The 9,849-nt window shown below is 38.4% G+C and overlaps 1 protein-coding gene across 1 annotated transcript; it reads right to left on the minus strand.

Annotated features, from left to right (window-relative positions):
- Positions 1-2,386: 2,386 nt before the first annotated feature.
- Positions 2,387-9,133, minus strand: LOC139465562 (retinal homeobox protein Rx1-like). The gene is made up of 3 exons (XM_071247280.1): positions 8,983-9,133; positions 6,830-7,260; positions 2,387-2,917 (listed from the first exon to the last, which is right to left on the minus strand). The coding sequence occupies exons 1-3, from the start codon at positions 9,131-9,133 to the stop codon at positions 2,387-2,389; spliced, it is 1,113 nt and encodes a 370-aa protein (XP_071103381.1).
- Positions 9,134-9,849: the final 716 nt, after the last annotated feature.

The following is a 9,849-nucleotide window of genomic DNA, read 5'->3' on the forward strand; positions in this document are numbered from 1 at the left end:
AATCACACGAGGTTTTTTCTGTAACGCAAACACTTCTAAGTTATAATATTACTGTAACTATTTATTTTTTTAAAATTTGTCATCATCGCTGTGAAACGTTGAAACTAAACTGCCAGGCAAAAGAAATCATACGCTTGAAAACTGGATTTGACCAAGACTTTGCAAACTTTATAAAACGTTACTAGGCTGAAAACAGTCGCCGAAAACTGCAAACATGAGGTCCAAAACATATCTATGATACTCGCATCAAATACATCACCATGGAATAACCGAGTGTTTCATTTTAGCCACCGCCAAACATGGGCGGATACTTTCTTTTGCCCGGCAGTTTACATCAAATCAGTAACTACATAAGAGGTAAACGTTATTCCATTTGCAAATATGTTTGTCATAGTTCATGTCTTACCTATGTAACTATGTAAAACCTCCTAATATATCCGTGTATCCAGTCGGAGCAAAATATTTTGATTGTCATCGGACGTCAATCTTCGGACCCAGTCACCTATTCATTAAAGTGCAAGGTCGTTCTGTAATAACATGGTCCCTTAATACCTACATCCTCCAACCTATCATGTTCCAACTTGTGAAATAGATGATTAGACGAAGGTTACGTATGAAACTGTCAGGGCCCCTCGTTCACACAGGCAATGCTATGTTTTAAATTGTACCCATGTGGATCTTCGACGTGAAGAGCAAACGCTTTAACTACTGAGCTAAATGACCTCGACATGCCTTGCCATTATACATCCCAATTTTCACGGGTATCAAAATTATCTCTCGAGCGTCCATGGTTGAAAGTACCATTCGAAAGTGTTAATGAAAACTAGACTAAAAGAAAACAACAACAACAACAACAACAACAACAACAACAACAGATTTAACAACTTGTTCTGGTTGCTGTATGGCTGAAACTATGCGCGAGCGAATTTAAATTTACACTCATTCATTCATTCATAATCACCCAGGCGATTCATCTTGAACAGATTTCAGATGTCATCAATGATGAGAACAAGGATGGGAAGTTTCAGCTTCATCGTTGCAGCGGTTTCTGAGGAGACGCCGCCGTCAAAGACGACAACAACGATACCGGGCGCCGAACAAGAAGGCCATGACATTAGCTTATTTGACTTTCATAACAGTCTGGTAAGCTAAAATTGAGCACATGATGATAAATGCATATATATTGATTTTCTGTTCGACACCCATTGGGGGAACCTGAGGTGTGGCTTTATCAAAAAATAAAAAAAGAGAATGTTGATTTTGATGTATTTATTCATCACCAAGGGAGACACAGAACGACATATACAGTCAACAATACCCACGGTGGGATTTAACAAAACAATCGTGTCTAACATCATTGGTATGTCATATTGCAATTAAATATTACCATTCCTCATGATGCGGAGTTCGATGCTTGTGCGTATTTTGACGACACCGCATGGAAATGGATATATTCAAATATCTCGTACACCCGTAAAAATAATAAACATGGCAAACTTAGGATTTACATATGTACATACAATACACACTCGTTAACTGGAACTCAATTACCTCGATATCGTTTACGATTTAACTTTAAAGGGCAAAATCTAAACATGTATTGTCTAACAGCGTCACTCACTTGTGAAGAATTATTGTTTTTGATGATTTCGAGTTAACAGGATTCACTGAGTAATATTATTTACGTTTCTCTTTGGAACAAGCAATATAAATATTTACAATACGCAGGAATGATACTTTGCACTATAAACATAACAAAACAAAGAATAACATCCAATAACAAGCCGGCATCCTATGAGATTAGCAATAATAAATTCATACACTAGCACCAAATTATTCTCAATGTGAGCTGCACTTTAAGTGATCTTGATAGTTACCATATTGTTATTCCATCTTTCATTGACTGTATGGACATGTTGCGGCCCAAAAAGTTAGGGATAAAAAACAATTTGGAGGATATGTTTCTGTCGTGAAGACCAAGCACGCAATTTCCAAATAATATCTAAAAATGTGTCATGATCCCTAACATTTGTTGTTCAGTATACATCATAAGGACACCAATTGGCAGTCAGGGTCAGTCCAGGGATCGAAATCGAAGGATATTTTTTGTTTTCGGAAATTCATCGTAATACATTGTTGATGTGTGGGTACTTATTGCATTCGGTATAATCTCAACAGAATACATTGATTGATACACATCAAACCATCAGATGAGAAAGAATCATTTCTGGAACATCTAGATCGATTTATGGTACACCTTAGTAGGGCTATGTCTGGTCTAAATTTACAGAAATAAACACATTCACAGATAGCCGGCTTTTTAACTTGTCAAGGAGCACATAATTTAAAATTGAATAATTTCTCTCATTTCTTATCGGAAATTTAGTCATGACTTAGCCACTTCCTGGTGTGGGTGTCCTAGACCAGAGAATACAATCTGATCGCCCATTGTAGCGGAATGTTCCTTTGCTTTTAAGCGAAGAGCATCAATACTAGATTTTCTCATGTCCAAACTCTCGTTTTCAGCCGTTACTCTCGAAGGCGCGAGATTTAAAGGTGATGATGTCACGGCCGCCATTTGGGATCCCATGAACATGTTTTGAACGGGAATGTTTCCAGCCGCCACCATATAGTTCGACAGAAGTCCACCAAAAGGTGTCACAGCTTTTCCTTGGAAATAGTGAGACGGCATTCCACCGATGTGGTTGATAGCAAGCATGGGGCTGATGCCGGTGAGATTGGGAAACCTGGCGGACCAGAAGGGGTCAAGGGTCGACTGCAGGGCCATTGGTGGACCCCCGAGAGGTGGAAGGTCGGCTAGTGATTGGGGAGATTCTCCAGACAGAAAATTGGGACTTTCTCTTCCAAGAGCTTTCTCTCTCTTTCTCCACTTGGCACGGCGATTTTGGAACCAGACCTGTAAATAATAAAGCAAGCGTGAACAATGAGGCAAGAAGATCCCAAGTTACGACAGAGGCAGGAAATGTCAGCTTTACTGGCACCTACAGTTACATTCCGAGATTATGATCCACAAATACCACAGATAAAGATGCAAAGCTCATAATTGGCGTAAATTGGAAAATGAATTCCATATATTTGTCTGAGGCACTTCTGACAGAAAAATGTGATGTTTTAGAAGGGGGGAATAATTTGTTAGGTTGCTTTTAACTACTTAAAGGTATGGAATTCAAGACGAAGCAGCTTATTTAACGTGAATGTGTGTGGGGGTTGGGGGTTCTTTTGTTCATGCAGTGTGGATGAAAATTGCAAGAAAACAAAATTGTTGTTACTGCCTTGTGTCACTTGAGCACTGTATTTATTGATATATAAGGGCAATCACATATTGCTAGAGCTAGCAGGATAGTACAGTTGACCCGAACAAAACTTTATGTGATAAAATCAGTCTGTTCCAAATTCAACTGTTATTTGGTTATTTCAACGATAAGTTTCTGGCCAAACAATCATCATTTTAGAAGTTCAACAAAATTACAAATTTCGTTGTGGTGTATTTAATTATATCATGTAAACATTAAAATTAAAATCAAGAATCTTATTCCGTAAACATATTTGGTTTCAAACCATACCTTAGACGTTGATATAAAAACGGCCAAATGATGCTATTCTATTTCACAAATAGAAACAAATGTTCGCTTGATGGGCGATAAAGTAATTGTATAACGATCATAATGAAAATTGCTCGTCGTTCCATCAGCAGTATCGGGGAATCGAATGCCCGGTTACACGTTCAACTAAATCTGGCTGCGGCGGCTGATCACTCTATTATCAATCTTATTGCCAGCAACAAGACACAAGCTCTTCACTACAGAGGCAATTACTTGGCCAAGCAAATCCAATCATTCTCTAAATGGCACCCTAGGCCACATCGCGAGTATGTCAATACTGTAGAGGCTATGGAATCTATACAAGGCTTCACGTGGCGCAGCGATGTCCGACAAAGTCCAACATCGCCTTCTATATCATGGCAATTATTATCATGATTTAACTACATAATGACAAGAGCCATCAAATGTAATTAATAATTCCTGACCTCCGAGACTCAGATTAATCAGGAAATAGTTCCGTCAATTAATAATTTCGAAGAAGACGTGGAATTTCATGGTTTGAAAATTGCATTTATTGTGATGAATTTTTGCTCTATGAAATTTCTCCTAATCACCTTCATGAAAGATCAGAATGAAATCTTACAATGTTTTGTGACAAGGTTCATTCGCGGTAACGTGAAGTTTGCAAGTCATTAAGCTTTGCGTTTACATAAAGCGGATTTGGGCTTTTCTTTTAATCAATAGTGTTTAAGACAAACGCGGCTAATTTGTAGAGTTTTGGCAAAACAAACTGAAAGTCCGATCCGGTTTGGGAGATGCCATAGTGTCGAAAGGCTTACTGGGATTTTGCTCGATAATTTCTTGAGAATGAGGGCAACGCTACTAGCCTAGTGGCAGCAGCGTCACCGGATACAGCAAAGCACTGTGGGAAATCCCTCTTGTCGTATTAAGTGATAATCCCTTTTCAGACTTCTCCCTTGCGAGAAGTGGTGAGCTGGAGGTTGTCAGAATGTTGAGGAATCAAAAATGACCTTCACAGAAGGCGGGGGTGGACACCGTTATATTCGAGGAACACAAGCGATTGGAAAGAAAAGTTGATAAGATTCATCTATTCTGCTACTTTTCGCACAGGTGGCGAAGATACGATTTTGAAAAAATACTTCAAGACTTCGGCGTTTTGATTATAATTCGTATTTCATCTGAGTTTGCTGACAAAAACACTTTAGGAAACTAGTATTCCGGGAGCAATTTTATGACAATCAAAACGAAGATTTGAGTAATATAAAAAATATATAAGAAGGTGCATTGTAATTCATAACAAGAATCCGAACGAACAGTTAAAACATATTACCTATTATAGTGTTTTATTTTGGATATGAGAAGAAACATAAAGATTTCTGGATGCAGAGAATGAAATGTGTGAAAAAAAACGATAAAAAGCGCTTCCTGTGAGATCGAAAACATACTCAAATATAGAAGCGATATTATTTTCGGAGAGGATGATTTATATATTCAACGAGTAGAGGTGTTACACCGTTTTAAACCTCACGAACACGTTTCTAGTTTCCATACACGAAGATTTAACAGTCTCCTGATAATTGAGTTGATGTTCAAGGAAGATACCTGCTTAGCAAGAAGCTGCGCTAATGCACTAAGGTGTGTATGACCTCGGGGTGAAATCTTAGCAGCCTATTTTCATTTAATGATCAAAATGATTACTTTAATACTTTAATTAGGGAGCTAGGTAGACATTTCGACTCTGACAAATTAAGACGGAGGTGGAGACGTGAAGAGGGCATGATTCAAAGCGTCCGAAACGGAGCCCCCCTCATTAGTCCCCCTCCCTGCTGCGGGAGAGAACCCGGACAACAGACCGTCATCCACCCGGAATAACCTGATTGGTTGGCAGGACAATGGGTGCAAGCGATAGGGGAGATCACGATACCTCTTGAAGCAAGAAGAAGGGCTATTTGGTCGTCAATTAGATGATTAGCGCTCGGGAGTGTGAGACAACCCTCAGGGTGGGGAATAGGGTAGAAGAACCGGCTACCCAGAGGAGGATTCTAAAGCACTAATGAGCTCTTCGACTTTCGGCGTTTATTTCATGATGCTTTAGTGGAGGGGAAAGAATGGTTTGATTGGCACCGTCTGGGGTTACTGGACAAAGTCTTCGTCACGAAATTGTCCTGTCAATGAGGGTTTACTGCATAACATCACCATAACACCTGTGAACTTGTAACCCATTGTTGGTGACTGAATGAATCTTAAGCCATGGTGGGATAATTGTTCTGTAATACTTTATAATTGAACGCGTGCAGTGATGAAGACAGAGTTTAACCGCAAAGTACAAGTCGTCAATTGTTCTTGAAAGAAGTGATCCTCAAACACAGATATGCTCAAGAAATGCCTCCTAAATATAACCAATTTGGAGTTATAGTTTCATTGATATCGTCTAAATTTCATGTTTTACAGACAACGATTACAGACGGATGGTATGGTCTTCAGCAGATAATTGCTCATATATCCAGATGGCCACTGTATAAGATATGTGGTCTGTTGTTTAACATGACTTTCAAGAAAATAATGTGTACATAAACACACTTCTACTGAAACAAGTAGACTCGCGTGATTCCTTCCCACGTCAACTTAAAACCTTTCTTTTTACACAAGCTTATTGACTTTTCCACTGAATTTCACAAGTGTTTTTCTGTAAATCGCCACTGTAAGCTGGAAGGCTAAGCGTTATATAAGTCTATTATTATTATTATTATTATTATTATTATTATGATATCGGGAGTATATTGGATCGGAAGACCCTGTTGTATTTTAAGACGATTACCACCACTTTGTCAACTCTGATAAATCATTATCTGAATTATGGTTATCCTTTGTATATAAATTGCTTCATCTTCTTTGCATTGTATGTTAATTATTCAAAGAGTATGTGTTTTGCATGCATATTTAATATTGTTTTCAGTACAAATTAGTATGCTACAGTAAGCGATCATTGTGAGAAAGAAAATTGTTAAGAAAACGATATTGACATCTTTGTGAAAATAATTTCATTGACGTAGAGGTTACTCTGATGTCAACAATTAAATGTAAAACGTCAACGACAGAGAATAATCAGTCTCGATTATCCACCGAAACAGATTACATTGGGCGTAAAAGGTAAAATAGGTAAATTATAGGAACGGGTCACTGAAAATCAATGATGACACCAGGTGTTCGCGAAAAACAACCCATTATCATGTTTGTATATTTACCTGTACGCGTGCCTCGCTGAGCTCTAGCCTCATGGCCAATTCTTCCCTTGTGAAGACGTCGGGGTACTGGGTCTTCTCGAATGCTCTCTCTAGCTGGTGCAGCTGGAACGTCGTGAACGTTGTTCGACTTCGCCGGATTTTTCTGGGTTTGGAGCCGTTGTCCTCAGCCTCAGAGCCAGTGACATCAATTCCCCGACCCTCATCAATCTCCTCCATGGAGGATTCATCTTTTACATCACCACGGGGGGACCCGTAGCAATCTCGCACCTCATCACGGGGGGACCCGTAGCACCCATCTCGAACCTCACCGTGGTGGGACCCATAGCAGTCCGGCCCGTCCCCCCGGGGTGAGCTGTAGCAAGAGTCCCGGTGTAGAGCGTGCGGGCTGTGTAAGCGAGTCTCCGACAGGCAGTGTGGTTGGGGAGAACCTGCTAATACAACATCAAGTTCTTCACTAACCATGAGACATCAATGCATGACATCAACAAGCAACAAAACAATATTCAGAAAAATGATTGTTTCAAATTGTAAAAAATCAATTTGTGAAAACATTCTTTATCAGCATCGTGCAACGATGGAGTTAATTGTGTGCTTTTGGTCTCCTTGTTTTGTGAAGAATAATGGTCAAGAAAGCGGTAATCTTCTGTGGCACAGAAACCTAACGTGTGAAATACTAAAGTATTTTAAATGTACATTCCGCATCTGCTTCGTCCGTCACAATAGTGTGTTTCATCAATCTGTTTGTAAAAAAATGAAAGACATAAGGAAATAGTTTTTCTCTAAAGTTTGATTCTCTTTAACGACAACTTTTTCTAACGTGTTACCATTTCAAATAACAGGAGAAAAAACCCCATTAATATTTGCTTGACACAAATAATGTGATTACGTGTTACACAACTGTGGAAGTCAACTGTAGAACATATTGTAGGATTATAGTTGAAGGAACTCTTCCGCCAGTATTGCAACAATTTATTTATATTTTACATACAATATTTGGGATTAAAATGATTATTCTTGTTTGATACTATTAGTACATATAAACAAAGTTCATCTAAAAACAACACGCATAAAAAACCTTACCAGCTTTCCCATAAAACATAACACCCAATGAGCATCTTATCCATATATCTGTGCTTAATAAAAATCCTACTAATTTTATCCACAGAAATCTACGCGACAAAATCCTTTCCATAAAAAAAGTATATTTCTTTGTATCTACACACACGTATACCCCTATTTCGTCATATATATAACTATAACTATATATGTAACTATATATAAGGAAACAGCAAGTGCGCTGAATAGACTGGCAAATGCATTAAGTATCACATAAAAGGCATATTAGGTTTGTTTTACTATAGTTTCATGTAAAATGACATATAACTGATAAATTGTAAAAACAAAACCTTTCAACCGATAGTTAATATTATCGTAGTTTTTACACATGTAAATAAAGTTAAATTGGTCTAACGCAGATGTGTAAGCGTTCAAAATGTGTCATCATGAAGCTAGTTGTGACAAATCGTCCAACTAAATATCAACTTATTTGAAATATCCATATTTAACCATTAAATTTGAAAATGTAAATTGTATCAATGTGGTACAAGTTTGTGGCTGAAAAATAATTCTTTTTTTCAGTTTTAGGTATATTCTGTGTTTTTTATAGCAAGTGCTATTTTGCATTACAAGCCTTAACAGCATTTTCTGAAAATCATTATGAATTGTATTAAGTAATTAAAGTAGACAACGCTTAAACGTGCAGTGGGTGCATATATACGTGAAAGCAAACCACTTAAAAACAAATGAACTCTTTAACATGCTCATCAATTACAACGATATCGAAATGAGCTCTCATACATACCCTAACAACGTCAACATTGGTAATAAATATATCTAGACTTAATGCACGATCTGAATCACATCAGTATTTTCTAAGAGGGTAGCGTGTTATAAATATATCAGGGATAAAAAACAAAACACCATTTGAAATCTGCTAAGAAAGAATATTAATGTAACCGAGAAGAAATACATGAGGTTTATAACGAAACTACCGCGTACGTGAATGTAAGATTGATACATAGAAATGTGACGTGGAATTGCAATAATTTTAATGCACCTGTTGGGATATTTTTTTAATATAAAAATGAACTCACCGTTAAGACGCAATTCACAATTTGCTTCATTTGAACTGTCTTTAGGGGGGCTTCTACCCAGGATGCTGTCAATGCTATACGACTTCATCTTGCGCTGGGCTGACGGACTGGTTGTGTTCAGGTCCGTGTCGGAGTTGAGAGTTCCGTCCATGCCGTGAAGCGCCAAATAATAAATCCAAACAGTGAAATTGTTCTGTGAGTTGACAATATGACTCACTGAGAGATCTCTGAAATGCTGACTGAACAGGCTGCCTTTTCCTTTTATCTGGACCAACGTGTCAACTCGTATCACGAATACTTTGTTAATGTAATTAGCGCTGCATTGGTAATCTTCTAATCTAATGTTTGTTTGCAGAGCAAGTCAAGAAGCGAACATTTCTAACGGGTGCGCTGATTGGTTGAACGTCGCTTTCCGGAACTCGTTGATTGGCTACTCGCCATTTCACGCCGACTGGTCAGGAATGATCTTATTTGTTGAACTAAGTAGATAATTTGGACTGTGAGTCTGAACATTGATTTAGCCTGCCTCGCGATCAGGAGGGCGGAGCTAATAATTGGGATCGTATTTCCCTAAAACCTGCCACAAACTAAAGCGCCTCTCTATTGCAGCTCAGGTTGAATTACAGAAGAATTGAAATGATTGTTGGAAAGAAAATTCTGTAGCCGACCTCCATGGGGGTCTGCCATAATCTTCCCCCTCGTACAGTGGCGACAAGCCTATGACTTCATTAGCAGCAACACCCCTCGGCTAAAATCTTTTGTCATTTTTCATCCCCGACTGACTCCCGAAATTTAACAGAAAAGCTATTTTTCACCTTTAAGTTGGTTTCTAAGCCTCGCGGCGGGGGGAGTGGATTTCCTTGAGTT

This window comes from Haliotis cracherodii, unplaced genomic scaffold (assembly GCF_022045235.1).
Source record: "Haliotis cracherodii isolate W230 unplaced genomic scaffold, xgHalCrac1.p SCAF_1, whole genome shotgun sequence".
In the NCBI taxonomy this organism is placed as follows: Eukaryota; Metazoa; Mollusca; class Gastropoda; order Lepetellida; family Haliotidae; genus Haliotis; species Haliotis cracherodii.

What these genes read in the sequence shown, in the direction of transcription:
- LOC139465562 (XM_071247280.1), bottom strand. Translation starts at nt 9,133, where the DNA reads ATGGACGGAACTCTCAACTCCGACACGGACCTGAACACAACCAGTCCG. An exon ending in TTGTGAATTGCGTCTTAACG is followed by an intron (nt 7,261 to 8,982) that starts GTGAGTTCATTT and finishes ATGTTGTATTAG; the next exon opens with CAGGTTCTCCCCAACCACAC. An exon ending in TCAGCGAGGCACGCGTACAG is followed by an intron (nt 2,918 to 6,829) that starts GTAAATATACAA and finishes TATTATTTACAG; the next exon opens with GTCTGGTTCCAAAATCGCCG.